Source organism: Cottoperca gobio, unplaced genomic scaffold (genome assembly GCF_900634415.1).
Source record: "Cottoperca gobio unplaced genomic scaffold, fCotGob3.1 fCotGob3_245arrow_ctg1, whole genome shotgun sequence".
In the NCBI taxonomy this organism is placed as follows: domain Eukaryota; kingdom Metazoa; phylum Chordata; class Actinopteri; order Perciformes; family Bovichtidae; genus Cottoperca; species Cottoperca gobio.
Window position 1 is genome coordinate 158723 of NW_021166869.1, and position 19062 is coordinate 177784.

The 19062-nt window shown below is 42.6% G+C and overlaps 1 protein-coding gene across 1 annotated transcript; it reads left to right on the forward strand.

Annotated features, from left to right (window-relative positions):
- The first annotated feature begins 1797 nt into the window (after positions 1-1797).
- syt16 (synaptotagmin XVI) lies at positions 1798-18423 on the forward strand. The gene is made up of 7 exons (XM_029426836.1): positions 1798-1801; positions 1857-2099; positions 5606-5839; positions 8615-8868; positions 13037-13492; positions 13618-13807; positions 13983-18423. Exons 1-7 carry the CDS (start codon positions 1798-1800, stop codon positions 14294-14296), a joined length of 1695 nt encoding a protein of 564 aa, XP_029282696.1. The 3' UTR covers positions 14297-18423.
- The last annotated feature ends 639 nt before the right edge of the window (positions 18424-19062 follow it).

Consider the following 19062-nt stretch of genomic DNA (forward strand, 5'->3'; position numbering starts at 1 on the left):
TTTTAAATTTTAAATGTCCAAATGTAGAAAACAATACGAATATAGTATTCATTATTATGTATTAATTTAGTGTTGCATCCAACCTCAGTTGAAAGCTCTGGGGGGGGGGGGGGGGGAATATGAAGTGGACCTTTAGTTCTGAGATGAAGTTCTTTGATCAAATTATCGTTATTGCAGCGATGACGTGATGACGTTTAGTCGTCTCATTTAGCCATTCGTTAGCAACCGCCTTTTTTTTTTTAAGACGCATAGAAGCTTCATTTTATGGCAAGACACCAAATAACCGACCAACGTTAGACATTGTTACAGAAGGGTTCCCCTGCTGCGTCTGTCACGTGTTAGCACGTGTGTTTTAATGGGTGCTTATTTCAATATAAAGTAGGTACAGTAGGTTGTTAATTGAGCAGTTTTGTGATGTTATGGCCTCTTTCTCAGGAAGCATTTTATATAAATGTTGACAACAGCTGTAGCCGGATGCCACTGATGCACAATGCAGTTTCAAGGCTTTCCAGGTAATGATCAAATAGTCCCTGTGTATCTATTGTCATGAAGTATGTGAGAATACATTCTGTTGTGTAGTGGTACAAGTTCCCCCGGGTCAGCCTCAAGAAGTCCAGATAAAGGACTATGGGAGATCTGAACACCCATGAATTTAAAACATTGATGTTCTCCTTTAATAACTAATACAAATCAGTGGTGGGACGTAACTAAGTGACTCAAATACTGCTTTTACGTACAATGTTGTGTTCTTTACTTGAGTATTTCCATTTGATGCTACTTTATACTTCTACACGCCTACATTTCAGAGGTAAATATTGCACTTTTTACATTTATTTGATCAAATTAAGTACTTGACATTGATTATTTACACTAAATATTACCATAGAATATGATGCTCATTATTTTGCCTACACACACACACACACACACACACACACACACACACACACACACACACACACACACACACACACACACTGTTGCTTGCCATTTTGGGTGCAGATTAATAAGGTACATCTGTACAGCGTGGGAGTTTCAATTCCTTAAGAGCGACATGAAGAGTGAAAAACAAAACAAAGGTTGTGTATGAAATAAATACAACATAATAGTATTTAACACACACACACACACCCACACACCCACTCGCTCTCAGCAGCGTGTGCACTCGTCTCCTTTTTTGGCTCCCATTAATTCAGTTCTCTGCTCTCTGAGATGTTACCGTGGAAACGGGAGATGGCGACCCCCCCGTTATGTGTTTCTATTCATCTGCATTGAGTCTCAGCCGCCTCATTGAGAGCAGAGTCGTACGCCTCGCGTCACCTCATCCCTCGCTCCATCTCCACATCAGTCTCTCGCTTCCTCTTCTTCTTGGTTTACTCTCTGTTTCCTCTTTTCTATTTTGGTCCAGATGTTTCTCTGCCTCCTCGCCTTGATTTCTTTTTAATTCTCTATATCTATAAATCTATCTGTCTCCACTCTCTCGTCACATCCCTTCTTTCTCTCTATTTCTTATGTTTTTACTCATCTTTACTTTTTCAGTGCTGCCAGGAAATCGCAATTTTCCTCAACAACAATAAAGGTTGTATTACCGACCATTACTAATCACCGCATTAAATAAAAATGCAATTCAGAACCACTTGTACAAGCTGAGGTTGAACTACAAATGAAACAGAGCTGCTGCTTCAAACTGTCTCTTTCCAGCAGCTGCTTTTTAAACTGACTCTGCTCTTGAGCAAGGCACTGAGGGTAACTCAAATACTAAAGTATCACTCGTTCTGTCTGTGTATCACATGTACCATGCGTACTGTGTGTGTGTGTGTGTGTGTGTGTGTGTGTGTGTGTGTGTGTGTATCCAGACTGTCTGTTTGTGTGGTCTGATCAGTGTGTCATTGTGTGTCCTCTCTCCCTCTCCCTCCTCCTGCCAGTACCCCCAGAGGCCATCGGCTTCCTGTCAGCGGTGGGCGTCTTCATCGTGGCGTTGGCCGTCCTCTTCCTCTTCATCAACAAGAAGCTGTGTTTTTCACGCGTCGGAGGAATGCCCTGTCTGGAGCAACATGGCCGCCGGAAGAAAGGACGACTGGGAGTTCGCCAGGGGCTCGGTGAGTGACATCTGTTGACTTGTGGCCATGTGAGTCATTAATGTTGGAATAAAGGTGCAAACTGTTTGACGTCGAGTAAAACCTTCAAAATCGACACAAACTGCTTAAAAAAACATCCAAGATAGATAAAAATAAAGAGTTAGTCAACTGCACCTCCATAATTCAGACTATAGGAACACATATTCATATATATATATATATATATATATATACACATATATATATATATATATATATATATATATATATATATATATATATATATATATATATATATATATGTGTATATATATATATTATGTGCACTTTTGTCACGTTATATTTCCTGGAGCTACTTCCACCCAACAGAAAATAATACACATCAAATATTTATACATGTCTCCTGCTTAACAGGTGTTTACTAACACATATAAAACAATTTCAAACACTAACTATATCTCTTGCTCATGAATATATCTTTAGCATTCAGCTGCTCCTTCCTGCAGGGTCCTTTTCTCCTTTTTAATGCACTCCATCTCCGTCCTTTACAGAACTTATCATTCCTACACACGAGGCTCGCAAACATTGCCCTGATATCAGCTGTTTTGCAAGAATCCTCGCTTCCCCAAATCTACACAACAGAGCGTAACGTGTAAAGTCAGCCACAGAGCCACCCACATTCATGGGAAGCACGCCAGGTTGAAATAAACCAGAATTGTCCTTTAACATATGGACGTATCGATCTTCTCATCTCTCTCTCTCTCTCTCAGAAAGAAAGACACTATTTCTACAAATGTTGAACTAAATATGAGAGCATCTGTGGCCACTGTTGCTTTGTAGTCAAGGTTTTCCTTTGATATAACCTGAAGCGTAGAGAGAAAGACAATATTTGACTCATGTATGCGCTATGACTCCAATTAAACTCTTCAGTAACAGAGCGAGATTGTGGGTGAGTTTGTATTTGTGTGTGTGTGTGTGTGTGTGTGTGTGTGTGAGAGTTGAGTGAGTCAGCCATATACTGCCACAAAGCACCGCTGCAGCTCACAATGAAAACATTGACATTATAGACATTATAGAAATCCTTGACGAACATTTCAGCAAAGAGAAAGAAAAGTAGAGAAAAGGGCGCTCTGTATTTGTTAAACTCCGTTTCCGGCGCCCAGTGGAACTTTTTCTTTCCTCCCACTTGTCAAACACTGCAAACAGCCAAAGCAAAGGTTTCTGAAGGTGAACACAATGTTAAATTAAAGGGTTTTAAAGCCTCCCACTGCTGAAGTTCACCGTGTGTAGTAGTACATTAAATCACCACCAACAAACATTAACTGATGACGTTCTGTTTTGTAAGCTGATCTTGACACCCTGTCTGGTCCGGCCCACTTCAGATCAAATTGTGCTGCATGTGGCCCCTGAACCCCTCCTCTAAAGCGTCCCTTATGACCCATTAGAAGTGTGTGACGGGGTCTTTATGTGCGTAGCGAGCGGGTGAAATAAAGCGAGGAGAAACAGATGTTTTTACAGTTCAACGTTCTAATGCTTGTAAAGTTCTGACGATGCTAAAGCGAGAGCTTCCTCCTCCACGTGAGCTGAAGAGGGGAAATCCTGCACACGTTTAACTCTGGCTGTGATTCTCTTTACCTCAAAGTCTGGTCGCTTCTTTTAGCTGGAGTCTCACCTCTTCACGGTTTGCTGCTTTCATCAGTCGCCCGGCCCCCGGCAGAAGGGTGACTCCCGGTGAAGACTGTGAGTCAAACGTTGAGCAAACATTGTCGCTGGTTTGTTGGTTCTTACCTGCAGCAGGTGGAGTCTCTGGTATTTCCAGTTGATTTCCTGAACAAAGAACATATCCTGTTTGGACTCAGTGAACGAGGTAGGGGCTCTCGTGCTATGTTATATTTTACTTAAGTACAAATGAGAAGTGCTCGTGCTTTAAATGTTGTACTTTGTACTTCACTACATTTGTTACAGATTACAGTTTTTCAAAACCCAATCATCTCCAGATGTGTCGATGTTGAATGTTTGCATTGCTGTAGATTAAACTACCAAACAGTTTGTAAAGGAGTTCAAATGAGCTCAACTTTAAACATCTACAGCGATGACAAGCAACCGACACATTAATGCAGCTGTGTGTGTGTGTGTGTGTGTGTGTGTGTGTGTGTGTGTGTGTGTGTGTGTGTGTTCAATCATTGAGCCACATTACTCCACTCTGAGAGCTTCCCGCCTGTGAATAGCTTCAGAAGACACGAGTTCACCGAGCAATCAGCCGCCGTGAGTGGGCGAGCGACAGCTTCCTGCTCCGGAGGTAACCATGGAGACGGCTCAGGTAGAGGAGACGGTAGCGTGACCTGCGCTTCAGAGAGGGAGGGGGCCGGTCGCGTCATTCATTCAGCTGTTGCTATCCAATTATGGTGAAATTATGATGCGAGTGGAGTGACCCCTTCGCTAACGCTAACAGGTTTTATTGTCTTCGTCAGAAAGAGAGAGAGAGAGAGAGTGGGTTCATGTGTTCTCTCTCCTCGCTCGCTTTATGAGCGTTTGCATCTCATGAAGGAGCGATTATGTTACCAGCACAAAATGGCTTTACTGTGTTGTACCTGTGAGCGGGTTCATAGAGTTGAAAACACACTTTTATAACTCAGATTATGGTCGTTTTTATCCCCCTTTGGTGCAGTTCGTTTGGGAAGATCTGAACAAACTGTTTGTTTGTTTCTGCTGTAAATTTGGGCATTTTGACTCGGGGGGGGGGGGGGTCTGTGGGGACTCACTCGCTCTTGGAGCTTCAAGTGGCCATTCGAGGACGGCAGTTTTTGGCACTTCTGCGTTGGCTTCATTTCATGTTTTGTTCTGTTAGTAACAAAGATGAAACGACAATATTATCTGTGCACTGATGTGTAATCTCTGATGTTCACATCAAGGGTGCTTTAGGAATATATTAACTGTCAATAGAAGTGTGTTTTATGCTTTCTTAAAATCTGGACCTCCTCTACTCTCTGCCTTGTTTCCTCCTCTCCTGTCCTCTCTTCTCCTTTCTTCCTTGTTTCCTCCTCTCCTGTCCTCTCTTCCTCTCTTCTCCTTTCTTCCTTGTTTCCTCTTCTCCTCTCCTCTCTTCTCCTTTCTTCCTTGTTTCCTCTTCTCCTCTCCTCTCTTCCTCTCGTCACCTTTCTTCCTTGTTTCCTCTGCTCCTCTCCTTCCTTCCTCTTTTGATCCTCTCTTTTTCTTTCTTCCTTGTTTCCTCCTCTCTTCTCTTTTTCTTTCTTCCTGGTTTCCTCTTCTCCTCTCCTCGTCACCTTTCTTCCTTGTTTCCTCTTCTCCTTCTTCCTTGTTTCCTCTTCTCCTCTCCTCTCTTCCTCTCGTCACCTTTCTTCCTGGTTTCCTCTTCTCCTCTCCTCGTCACCTTTCTTCCTTGTTTCCTCTTCTCCTTTCTTCCTCGTTTCCTCTGCTCCTCTCCTTCCTTCCTCTTTTGTTCCTCTCCTCTCCCAGCTTCTCCTCTTCATCACCCCCTGTGTTTCCCTGTGTTTCTCTCCCTCCAGTGAGCAGCTACGGTGAGGATGAGGATGATGGCAGCAGCTCCTCTGACAGTGAAGACGAGGTCCTGAAGCAGTTTGAGATCTCCGTGTCGCGTTCGCAGAGTTTTCGTAACCCTGCAGTAGCAAGCGGCAGCGAGCAGAAGCCCCAGCAGACGCAGCTGTCGTTGGGCCGACGCCACAAATTCACCCGACTGTCGGACCAGGAGGAGGGAAGCACCGAGCCGTCAGACTGTGAAGGTGTGGGGCCTTCACACACTCACTCCTCTGCACACAGTATAGGAGCATTGGGGGATATTACGACCTGTATATCCATATGCATTGCTAAAATTAGTTATTTCCGCAGTAACAACTATTCTTCCTGCGGACCACATGGAAGACAAACTTAATATATAAATTATAGTCTCTCACATTCGTAATGTCTCATCAACAGTACATGATTAAATTTAACAATAGATGTAGTAAAATAGGAATGGTTCTTTTGTTGGAACCGGGTGTCGAGGTGACATTAAAGATCCTTGACTTTAAGCAAGGTGCTTGTGGCTAACCTGTCAGCAAAGAATAAACAATTAATTGCACATTGAGTAGAAAAAGTGCAACTCTTTCGGGCCTTTTAGTTTTAGCGAATGTTTCTTTTTGTCTTGCTGAAATGTTTCCTAAAACGTTTGTACGAGAAGAGGCAGGGAGAGCAGATCCGTCAAGCTAGAGACCTCTTACATACAGAAAACCAGCAAGATCCACCCCTAATCCATCCCGGTGTCAATGAGCCAAAAGGCCCCATTATTGCAGATTAGAGGCTGTAAAGAGCTCAGGGAGGCTCAGCGTGATTGGACCTGCTGTGGCTGGATGCGACTGTGTGGACAGACAGCGGCATTAATTAGGACACTTGTTTGTGGTTCAGTTGGTTTCTGGTGTTTTTAGAGCGACCTGGAAGGCAGCAAACAAAAAACATGCCATCTCTAATCTTCTGTCTCACTCTGAACTAACCAGTTTGTTGTTTGGTTGTTATTTATAGGTTTGTTAACCAATTAAGGTTATTACGATGAACTTTGAAACCAAAAGAAGAGATTTTAAAGCACAAGTATTCCTATTCTTTTGTGGGTCATGCTGGATTTGTCGTTATTTAACCCGGAGAACATGTCATTCTGATTTTATGAATTTCTGTAGTTAAGTATTAAACATAGATTGCCAAAAGGTTTAAATAATGTGGTTCCTAAAATGTTCTTCCTAAAAATTGTGATTAATGATAATCCCAACATCCAGCAAAACATAATCTGGATTATCATCTAAACCTGAATCATGCAGCACCGTCACTATCTAGTGCTGATATTTTCCCGCCCAACAAATCAAAACCACATTCTCCTGCTCACTGACGTGTTTCAATGTTTTAATGTGAATGAATAAAAAGAGGGAAACCTCAGTAACACCGAATTACAAGACTAAACCTTTACGGTGACAGGATTTGAACTCCGGGCCTCTCGCACCCTAAAGAAGAATCACACTCTTAGACCAACAAGCCATCTTAATGTACAATGTCCTTATAGAACAATACATTAAATACGTTAAATAAAATGGGTTCACAGCTAACAAATTGGAAAAATGACATAAAAAGAGAGCATGGGAAGCGAGGACATTTATATGGGAGCTGCAGTTTTTACTATGCTAACAAATTAGTTTAACTTTATTTAGATTATTAAGGTTTGAACTAGAGCTGCAGCGATTACTCAGATTGGAAAAGTAGTTTAATAATCAATTAACCATTTCAATTATTCTTGCAGCAAGAATGCCAAATAATAATGTTCTTTGTCACATATAACAGTAGATTGTGTTTTCTACACAGTTAACACTGTTTTGTTTTATTGCGAATAAAAAAGGAATCGGCAGTTTCTGCACCGTTCCTTCTTCACTTCTCCAGAACGGCCCTCATTGAGAGATCTAATTGAGTTCCAGAAGCTAATGGAGCAAAGTTATCCAGGAACATGTGATGGTTTCCTTCACGAGAGCCTCACCTCAGAGCTAGTTGCTGCGCAGCTAGCATGCTAACCAAATAGCATGCTAACCAAATAGCATGCTAACCAAATAGCATGCTAACCAAATAGCATCACTTTAATTATCGTCCCAGCGAGCAAAAAGAAACTCGAGCTGCCCTCTTTTAAACGAGCAACTGGTTGTTGGAGGGTGGGGAGATTGTTCGTTTGGGGGCACTCTGTCTCAGCATGAACGAGGTAACACACACACACACACACAAACACACACACACACACACACACACACACAGGTGGATGACTCACCTCAGTCTGTTGCTATGGTCAACGCTCTATGCAGCCATTGATATAACAGTCAGGCCGACCTTAATGATGGTGAATTGGAGATAACTGCTATTGATTGGTCTGAGGTTTCTGTCTCAAGGAAAGGCCACGGTTTGACGGATTACACAATATCACCTCTCTTAACACACAACACTCACAAACAAGGTGCATGGAGCTTCTGTAACACCTCATGCTCTCAGGTAGATGATGAACTAGAGGAGACCAGCTCAGCTTTTGATACATTTTTCATCTTCACAGGATTTAAAAAAAAGACAATTTGTGGGTTTTTGTTACATTTAGTCTTAAATTAATGCCGATCGAAACTTTTGTCTCAAGTTATTTGTGTGAATTTGTCCAGTAGACATGTGTACTGGACAACGTCTATTTGAATCCACTGTATTTCATTTGTATTCATCACTTATTTAACCAGAAAGGTCCCGTTGAGATAATAATAGCTCTTCAAAATAAATGCGTCATTTCCATCCGTAGCATGCGGCTGATGAACAAAAGACGGAATCAAGGAAGCTGAAGCTGCTCCATGTGCGCTGTGCTCACACTCCATCCTCAGTTGCATTTTGGATGCAAAATATCTGCATGGAAAAGAATAAACTTTATTGTCCGAGGCAGGAGAATTGTCTTTGGTCCATGCACACTCACATTTAAATCTAATGCTGACTTTCCTCCTGTGTTTCCTTCCCCCGTGCAGAAATGGAGGCTAAGAGCCAGCAGCAGGGTTTCCAGGATCCGCTCTCTGCAGCGGTAGAAGAGAGCGAGAGGGCGGCGACGGCGACGGCGACGGCCTCTCCGGACAAACCTGCTGCACTCAGGGCATCAGGCGCCAGGGACAGTCCCAAGCTGAATATGAACCGGCAGGCCGCAGACGGCAGCGAGGACACGGAGAAGGCCGCAGATTGTGTCAAAAATGATGTCACAGACAGCTCCCCCACCTGGAGCCCCGAGGTACTGCAGACACTCTGAACTGTCCCTGTTTTGTGCTTGAGATAATGTCACACCTTCTCCCCCCCCCCCAGGCGTTTGTGTACGCCCCAGTAGCTCACCGAGCCGGCGACCTCTGGCTAAGTCTGAGTTCTTACTGTTCTCTCTTTCCCGTCTGTCTTCGTCTGTGCTGTCAAATAAAGGCAAAAAGAACAAAACAAAAAGTGACACCAAGGGTTGTCTCTTCCCAGGAGCCTGTTCTGACTCAAATCAATCAGTATTGACAAAGATACTTAATAAAAGTGTAATTAAAAACCTGGACCCAAACTGTGTCATTACAGTTTGAGAACCCTCCTGAACAAGCTGACTAATATCAGAAAACCATTAACAATCAAAATGGCAATGGACACAAATAGGGGAAGTGAACAGGAGGGTTGTTTTTTATTAAATGAATGTACTGCCTGTTGAAGATTTATATGCTTTGAGTTCCTGGAAAAGAAGCGTTTCCCTCAGTGACGTAAACGTTAAGTGGCTCCCGTTGAAAGGTTTGTATTTTAGGGTTTTTAAATTCCCGAGCCACTCGTGCTGATTAACGGAGCTCAGCGGGCGTAAATATACCGTCGCTCCACCAAAAACATGTTTAAATGCACAGCAGGGCGCAGAGTTTAGAAGTTTTTCTTACATCTTAGTTCTGATGGTAGTTCTATCGTTGATGTATGATACAGTAAGACTGTGCAGCAGTTTCCATTTCTTCCACACTATTTTCCTGTTGCTATTTTTGGTAGATTTCCCGAGCTAGCTGTGTGTTCATGTTGGACCCCATCGCTTCTGTCTAGTGTACACGTTGTATATACACTGACAAATCTTGAAAAAACTTCTTGAATCTCACACTTTCTCAGCTCAGGATAATCAACCAAAAAACAAGAAAGAAAAGCCAAGACAGGGATTACTTAACGGGGTCAGTGAGCTGACCGCAGCCCTGCTGTTACCCATGATGCTTGGCAGAGGTACCATGATCATGCTTCAGCTGCGAGAGGATTATCACTCTGCCATGTTGTCCTCTCAGGTTCATTTGGGAAGAAACAAACCAAACACGGCTCACTGAGGCCTCGAGGTTTTGTATAAATAGTTGATATTTCCTTCGCTCTCCACGCAGCGTTGGCTAACAAACAGAAGCTCATGAATAATAATCTGTGTGTGTGTGTGTGTGTGTGTGTGTGTTTGTGTGCGTGCATGTGTATAAACAAAGTGTGCATAAACACATTCATACGTCTACTTGACATGTAATTCTGTGTGTGTGTTTGTTCATGTTGGAGAGTGGGAATGAAGAATCTAACAACCTCTCAGTCATCGAATCACACTTTGAAATTGGGAGCAATCTGTGCAGTAAACACCTCCCCCACACACACACACACACACACACACACACACACACACACACGGTGAAACTGATATCTAGAAATGCTTCATAAATAAAAAATGTTTCTTGGAGCGAAAGCAAACCAGGGTGAGGCATGTTGCAGCGGTTTATTTATACAGTTATATAACATCCCAGCCACGGCTAATGCTAAAGCTAATGCTACTGCTAAAGCTAATGCTAAAGCTAGTGCTGCTACGATTGCTTTGGCTAATAGCATTACTACAACGAGTACTAGTTCTGTAGACAGACTAATATTAGAACAAACACTGCTAACGTTGGTAGTCTGTATTGTTGCTTGTATTTTGTTATATCATGTCATCTGCATATAATAGATTTCATCCGCTATCTGCCTCGTCTCAAGGTCCGGTCCCCGTCTGACTGCAACTATACATGTGGCAAAGTATAAGTATCGTATGCGCTTCAGGCCAATGCGAGAGGATGAGAGTCAGCCTGAGCCAGAGGACTTGTCAGGGAGGGCTTACCATTTAAGGGAGAGGAAAGGTAAACGCGTAAGTCTAAGAAAGGAAGAGGGAAGAAATTAATTGTTTTATAATAACATTATTTTTCATTCATTCTGCCTCCGCGACCGAGCCCAGAGGCAGAACGTTTTTGTGTCGTCACCTGTCACCGCGATATCCCCGAGGGAATTTCATTACATTTGGCACAAACATTCACTTTGACTCAAGGACGAGCTGATGAGATGTTTGTTGGTCAAAGGTCACTGTGACCCCCACAAACCACCTTTTTGGCCGTAACACAAGAATTCATGGTTATTATGACAATTCAAACGTCTAATAGGATACAATATGACATTTTGGACAGACATGGATATAGACTGCAACTACAAGGGTTCCCCCCCCCCCCCCCCAACTCTTTGAAGACGCTGATAATGTCCCTGTAACTGCGTGTGGCTGTTGTTGCAATGGCGCTTATTTGCATAACAAAAGGGACAAATGTTGCATATAACCTCATTTAAATAAGTGCACATATTTGCGTGGCAGCACAGTTAGGGGTGCTTTTCAGCTTTTGAAGGTTTCTTTTCGTCTTATTGTTGTTTAAGTTTAGCTTCCGCAAAAGCCGCATAATCCTTTTGTGTGAATCCTGTGAGATTTTACCACTAAACAAGCAAAAAATGCCACATAATATCATAATTTGACAGTATTTTGACATACTCCGCTCATCTCAGAGGGAAATATTGTACTTTTTCCTGCACTACATTGATTTAACAGCTTTATTTCCTCATTACCTTTTACAAAGCAGATATGCTTATTATATATTATGCTGTACTACTACTTCTAATCTACCCAGTAGTGTATATAAAGTATCTTAAAGTGGATCTACATTAAAATCCTCCTCCATGTAATCTTTGGTGATACAAACAGAATAATATGATTTTCTATAAAAACTTGGAAGGAGACATTCTGCATGATGAGCACTTTAATATTTAATACCTAAGACTATATTTGACTGATGTATTTTAGGACTGAAGTAAAGCCTCCACCGCTGCTCACTAGTAAGAAGTACTTTCTCAGGTGAGCTGTGTTTTCTTCTTCGTGTGTCGACCTCCTGACCGACACGTTGCGACTGGAGCGGCGGGCGGCTCTGTCATTATCTTATCTGTCTCCGCGGTTGCCATGTTGACGGCGACGCTCGGCCCCGCTCTGTCAACACTCGACACAATCGATGTTGTGTTTGCTGATTGTACGGGAGGCTGAGATTGGCTGCATGAAGACGAGGAGGAGGAGGAGGAGGACGAGGAGGAGGAGGACGAGGAGGAGGACGAGGAGGAGGACGAGGAGGAGGAGGGGGTTTGTGTCTCTGAACATTTGTGGAAAAGCGTTTTTAGAATCAAGTCTTTATAATTTAATAGTGTTCGTGATGTACTTTAGTTGTTTATGTCTCCTGCAAACTCATTTCTTTTAAACAAATTGACAGTTATTTCATCTATTTCCAAGCACGTTGACATTTTTAACAGTTTTTATAATCTAGTATAAAGTCTCATCTTTCTTGATTTTTGATTTTTAGAAGAATACTTTACTAATCAACAATTCTTATAAGCAATAACTTAAATAAAAGGTGGGCACGTTTTGTACATATATATGTGCGAGGTGGACATATGGAAATATGCAGTTCACTTATAACGTCTATTAAAAAATATATTTACACTAAATATACAGGAGTGGATTAAACAATTTCTACAAACACACGGAAAACGGCAAACGTTTTAAAATCACATTGCACAGGGGGGGGTGTTTGATGCACACACACACACACACACACACACACACACACACACACACACACACACACGTATGCTCACTGATCCTCATCCTGAAGAAGAGAGTGGATCTGTACGTTCAGCTGATAAGATTATCATCCTGCTCGGGGAATCAGGACGGCTGCAAGGAATCAACGTCCAAATGATTCTTTGTTTGCCCTTCATCTCCTTCTGTTGCCCTTCTCTGCACATCTCAGCCCATTGTGTGTGAAGTTATAAATAGACTGCAGCAGCAAGGCCCGAGACGGACAGATCGTCAGTTAAGATGTTGTTAAAATAAGAATTACTAACCGCTAAGCCTTTCATGAACTTAAGATGGATCTGCCCTCATAGCTTTTGATTTTTAGTGTTTAGTGGCTCCGCCTCCCAGCTCCTCTAAAGCTCACTAACAAACTCTTATTCTCTTTGTTTGCTCCGTACAAAAACCCAAAGAGTAAAAACTTTGTTTTCTCTTATTTTGGTGATTCATCTCTTTATTTTTCTTCCTCCTTCAGCCTCCACTGGACGACGTCACGTCTCAGCCGGTCAGCTCTTCCCCTCGACCCCCGATCTCTAAATGTGGAGACCTAGTTCTCTCTCTGGAGTACCGCCCCGACACAGAGAAGCTGCTGGTGTCCGTCATCGCGGCCCGGGACATCCCCGACAAGGCCCGCAGCGGCATGGACTCTTGGCAGGTGCACATGGTCCTGCTCCCCTCCAAGAAACAACGGCACAAGACGGCGGTGCAGAAAGGTTCGCTGCCGCACTTCAACGAGACGTTTCGCTTCTCGCGCCTGGAGGCGTCAGATCTGCAAATGTCGGCTGTCAGGTTCAGGCTGTACGCGCTGGGACCGTCTCGGATGTCCCGCGAGCGGATGATGGGGGAGAAGGTGCTGCGTTTAGGTGGGCTGGACCCTGACGGAGGGACGATGGAGACGACGCTGGTTCTGGAGCCTCGCAATAACCTCAAGGTGACTAAAAATAAATGTCAATTTGAAGATGGATTTCTAATTCTCTCAGCCGTCACACTTTTGTCTTGTGCGATGTCGTCAGATTCTCTGCTGCTCACTGAGTTCATCTCTCTGTGTTTTGTCAGACCGTGGACTCCCAGCTGAGCCTGTCTGCTGTGTCTCAGAGCGACAGCGCCTCATCCACTCAGTCTCTGACCCACGGCGGCGTCCCCGAGCTGCTGGTGGGTCTCACCTACAACGCCACCACGGGACGTATGTCTGTGGAGCTCATCAAGGGGAGCCACTTCAGGAACCTGGCCATCAACAGACCACCAGGTCTGCAGTGAGCACACAAACACAGTACCTACACACACACACACATATTATATCCCGATCCATACTAGTATATATTTTGGAGAACCAATCTTTCCTAATATATATAAAATGTTTTATATTAGCTTATTGAAATGTTGACATTGTCTCCCCTTCGTCCTCTCACCTCCTGTGTCAGACACCTATGGGCGTCTGACTCTGCTGAACTCGGTCGGTCAGGAGATCTCTCGCTGTAAGACGTCGGTGCGTCGCGGCCAGCCCAACCCCGTCTACAAGGAGACGTTTGTCTTCCAGGTGGCACTGTTCCAGCTATCGGATGTCACTCTGCTGGTCTCCATATACAACCGGCGCAGCATGAAGCGCAAGGAGATGGTGGGCTGGATCGCTCTGGGCCAGAACAGCAGCGGCGAGGAGGAGCAGCTCCACTGGCAGGACATGAAGGAGAGTCGAGGACAGCAGGTCTGCCGCTGGCACGTCCTGCTCGAGGCGTAACGCCACCAAGATTTAGGATTTTTTCTTTAAAGAGGAAAGGGAGGGTATTGCGTTGAAGGTTGTTTTGATCTGCGGACATGATGATGCATGTGGCTTCAGAGGCGATGGATTCAAGGACTTCTCAGAGCACACTCTCTCCTATCAGCACAGAAACATCAAACCTGCCTGGGTGTTTGCTGTCAACATGAGGAACACTATCGGAGGCCGACACAAGTTTAAAATCTTTCTGTTGATGAATAAAGAAATGAAAGAAGGAAGCCTTCAGTAAGGTCAGATGACTGAAGTATCCACTTAAGTGTTTCTTTGTCACGTAAAATCTTTTTACAGTTTAAGGTTTCGTGCAGACATTCCCTTCTCCTTCTCAAGGGAACATCTTTGTACAAGAACCATTCGGCCTCCAAGACGAGCTGAGAATGTGTCCTTTACTTCTATCTTTTCGAGGAGCTGCAGTTGAGTTTTTCCAGTGAAATGCTGTGTTAGAAAGTACAAACACATTAGAGGTGTGTGTGCGTGTGTGTGTGTGTGACTTGTTATTTCTAGATCTTGCTGTTCTTTTACTGGATGGCAAATCAATGGAGAAGCAAACAAAACTGCAGAGCGAGAAACAGGAAACAGAAAGAAGCAATGTCTGGAAAATATAGTATAGAAAAATACTTCAGGAACAAATTGAACAGGTAACATTCATCCACTGATCTATCCACACTTTACGTTCCTTACCACCATAGTTTGCGCCACACGGCTCTAATTTGGGCTTTAACCATCAATCTTTTTCAATTAATCCAACAAAAAACTGAAATAAAAGTAAAGTATCTAACTTGTAGGGAAGCTGGTGGTCATTTGTGGACCTTTATGGACTTCAGAGAGTTTGACTCTAAAGCTAATCCTAAAGAAAGTCTTTAGAGTTTTAACTCAATATATAATATAACTAACTAAACATTTACTTTGTACAAGATGTAACCAGCAAACGTTTACTATTTTAATTCATAAACGCCACAAAATTCGAATTTTCTTTTGGTGATTTTCTGAAAGTCTGCGCAAAGGATGACGTGACCATGAAATACTGAGTGAAGAAACAAAACACGAGAGTAGAAGTGAAGCTGTAGAGGAGGCAGGCGTCTCATTCATATTCTCCTCCTGACACGTGTGCTGTACTACAGGCAGGATGTACCAGCAGCTGGAGACTCTTAACCCCCGTCGGGATGAGAGCCATCTCTTCCCTCGTTGACGCTGAATTATGTTATTTGGCATCGGCTCCATCTCCTTCACAGGGCAAAGCTCATTTCGACACCCATCAACGCTGAGCTGAAAAGAGGCTTTAAAAATATCTCTGCAGCTGTAACATGCGATGAATTACCCTGGAAGTGTGTGTGCCCCCCCCCCCCCCCCCCAACACAGTCGCTTTGTGGTAATTGGTAGTTACAGCTGTAGAAGCGTACAGTGTGATGACGGTAATGCTGCTGCTAATGCTCATCCTCTTCCAGTCTGAGCATCATTGAGTCATAATGCAGCAGTTCAGCCCGGAGGGGGGGGGGATTATATTTGTTTGTGTCGAGAGATACTGTAGCTCCAAACCTCTCGGGGTGTGGGGGGGGGGGGGGTTCACACACGGAGAGCGATTATTTTCTTCGGGCAGGTGACAACAAAGCTCTCTTTAGAAAAAGATGAGCTCGGTTTGTGATCGGAGGGAACGGCACGAAGAAGACTCAAAAAGCACACAATGTTAAGGAGATGACAGTCAGGAATTACTTTTGGAAAGTGAAGCATAACAAATTACCTTAAAGGCTGATGCTCATATTCAAATTCCGCATGTAAATGTAAAAAGGTCAGTTCACCCAAATCCCCACACAGCCCTACAGGCGGTTAGACATCCAGAGTTTTAGAAGACTTCGGCCTCAACAAGAATGAAGTTTTGTCTGCACAGAAATGTGTTTTTTTTTGCATCATCCTCAGACAAAAAGAAGAAAGACAATATTTATCATATATTATTAGATATGTGTAGCTTTAAAGTGAAATTCTGTTTAAATTAATTGTTTCTGCACCATCATTTTCTGCAGATGTGTAGACTTTATTCACTTATTCACTTTATTTTGGACTTGGGATATTGGGCTGTACAGCGATGATTCACAGCTGTTATTAATGTTTGTTCAGGCAATTAAAACTAATTGGTTGAGGTTCGGGTTAAAAGAAAACAGCAGTGTGAATATCACACTCTTTGTCTTCCCTGGCCTCTGTTTAATTGTTCAAAAGGACATGCAGATAAACCCTGAAACTCTTGATTTTCACTACCAAACCCGCCACCTTCATCATCACTGAATTACAATATTAGTTTTCATTAACTGCCGAACAATATCCCAGATGATCCACAACATCAGACCCTCTCAGTTCCAAAGAGAACACAGTGTTTTATTTATTTATTCAGGGAAGTTTCCAGCAGTGAAGACTGAAAACCAGGTTGATATGTGGAAGGGCACCATTTAATGGACTCATTGTTTATCTGTTAAATGCAGGAAGCTGTAAATGCTGTATAACTTGTGTCTAAACTGCAGGTGTGTGATGGCGAGTACTTCAGGTATAAATGAAGAGCGAGTGAAGAATAGGAGTGCTGGCTTGATGTTTTGTAGAAAGATTTCCTGCAATGGCTGGATTCTTTTTATTCGTCTTTTCACTCCTCGAAGACAAAACATGAGAATTTTAAGGACAACAAGTTAGCTACAATTAGCTTCTGTTGTGTAAATGCTACTGTAACAATGCCACGGGGCGTGCAACATTTATTGCAGCATGAAACACAATGTTTGGTGAAATAACAAAAACATATGCAGAAAATGTCTTGTTAGAATACAGCACAACAAACTGTGACTTTTCTCAAAGTACAGTATATATATATTTATATTTATTGGAAGTATGTTTTTGTCAGTGTTCCCCCTAAACGCTGCTGTTGACTTGCTAGCCTGCTGTTAAATTTTCATTTTGACCTGTCACAAGATTTAAAATCAGCACTCCTATTCTGCAGGCTTCATACATGTGAGCGTGAATAGTAACACAAACTATATTTACTGCACAGACTGATGTATTCTATGCATGTTGAGTTGTTGTATAAAATCTATAATATCTATTCTATATTTTTTGAAATAGTAAATGTGTAATGTTCTTATTAGTATTTCCCAGGATTTCTATTCGTATATTTACACGTCTGCATGCTCAGTTTGAGATCCCAGGTTGCATTGCGGGTGTGAAACAATCGGATTGTGCTGCAGATGTGACAAAGTTGTGATACTCCCAAGATAAAGTGCCTGTAAAGTTTTGAGATGAAACATATCCACCACGATAACGAGATGATCCCAGTTTGCATGAAGCCTTCTTGTTGTTCCCTGTGAATGCTGCTGTAGAACTGCATGCATGGAAGGTGACTGCAGGGCCTGATGTCAAGACCTGGACCAGGACTGAGGTCTGAGTCAGACTGGAGTCAGTGACGTGCACAACAGGCAGGAAGTCCAACCAAAGTCAAAAACAAACAACAAAGCCAACTGAAACGCTAAACATAGCAAAGAAAACACATCTGAATACACAGATGTATATTTTGATGGAATCATTTGTTATTTGATGGCACACATATCTAATATGAGGGGAAAACATTATAATAACTTGACCCCCGGATCGCTAGCTTAGCTTAGCTTAGCTTAGCATACAGACTGGAAGCTAATATTTAAACCTACCTCCACCTAAAGTTCACAGTTGTATCTGGTTTGTTTAATAAACATTTGCCAAACGTAACTCCTCGTAAAAAGCACAAACTGTCATCTTTCAACTCTTTCTGCTAAAAATGGCGTTCCCATACAACTAAACTGCATTCTCAATCATGTTTCTCCTCGCTTACCGTCGCCATTTTAAACATGTGGTTAACTTTGTGAATCAAAATAAAAAGGCAACAAAACACATTTAGTAAAAGATCAGATATTAATGTTTTCAGGAACCTGTAACTTTGAAATAGAAAACACAGCTGACTCTGCAGAGACTGAAGTCCTGGTTTGGTCTGGTGGGGGCCGTGCATGCTGAGCCCCCGCGGCACACAGAAAGCACTTTTTGTACAAAGTTTTGTCGTTGCCAATAAAACCCAGAAGATCCCTGCTGTGGGAACGTCTGTCCGCCATCTGTTTTCTTGGGTCCGTCTCCTCGTCCTGTTCAGATGTCTTAATTCTGAGAATGAGACTTTACTAACCACAGTTAACAACAATAACAAACACACAGCTCATCCTCCTCTGATTGGTAGTAGAGATTTCCAGTTTCACGCAGGAAATGACAGGGAGTAGATTACAGATTAGGGAAAGTATTTTGTGTTTTGTGAGAGTTTAATCTTTGGCAGCAGATGCTTTGGTTTTAAGATTGAGCCTACAAACATGGATGTGGGTTTGTTTGTGTTGCTGTTTATTAGCTGCACAGTATCACGTGTACAATTAACCTTTATTCTTTCTCAAATGAAATACTGTATGACTTTATTATTATTATATTATTATTTCCTGACTTTAAAGATCTGCCGTTGGGTTGGCGATTAATAGCCAAGCAATAGTAATCTTGTTTTTATTCTCCAATTCATATCACTGTACTATTAAAATAAGATTTATATAATAAGATGTAGAGTATTTCAGCAGGAAACAAGCAACACAATACATACAATGGCTGAAACAAGTGAGTTTTATAAGTGTTGGAAGTGCCAGGCTAGTGTGTGTCCCTGCTTCCAGTGTTTATGCTAAGCTAGGCTAATCGCCTTG

Excerpts from the sequence above, each read along its gene's own strand:
- syt16 (XM_029426836.1), top strand. Across the intron at positions 8,869-13,036 it reads CCCCCACCTGGAGCCCCGAG|CCTCCACTGGACGACGTCAC; the intron begins GTACTGCAGACA and ends TTCCTCCTTCAG. Across the intron at positions 13,493-13,617 it reads AGCCTCGCAATAACCTCAAG|ACCGTGGACTCCCAGCTGAG; the intron begins GTGACTAAAAAT and ends GTGTTTTGTCAG.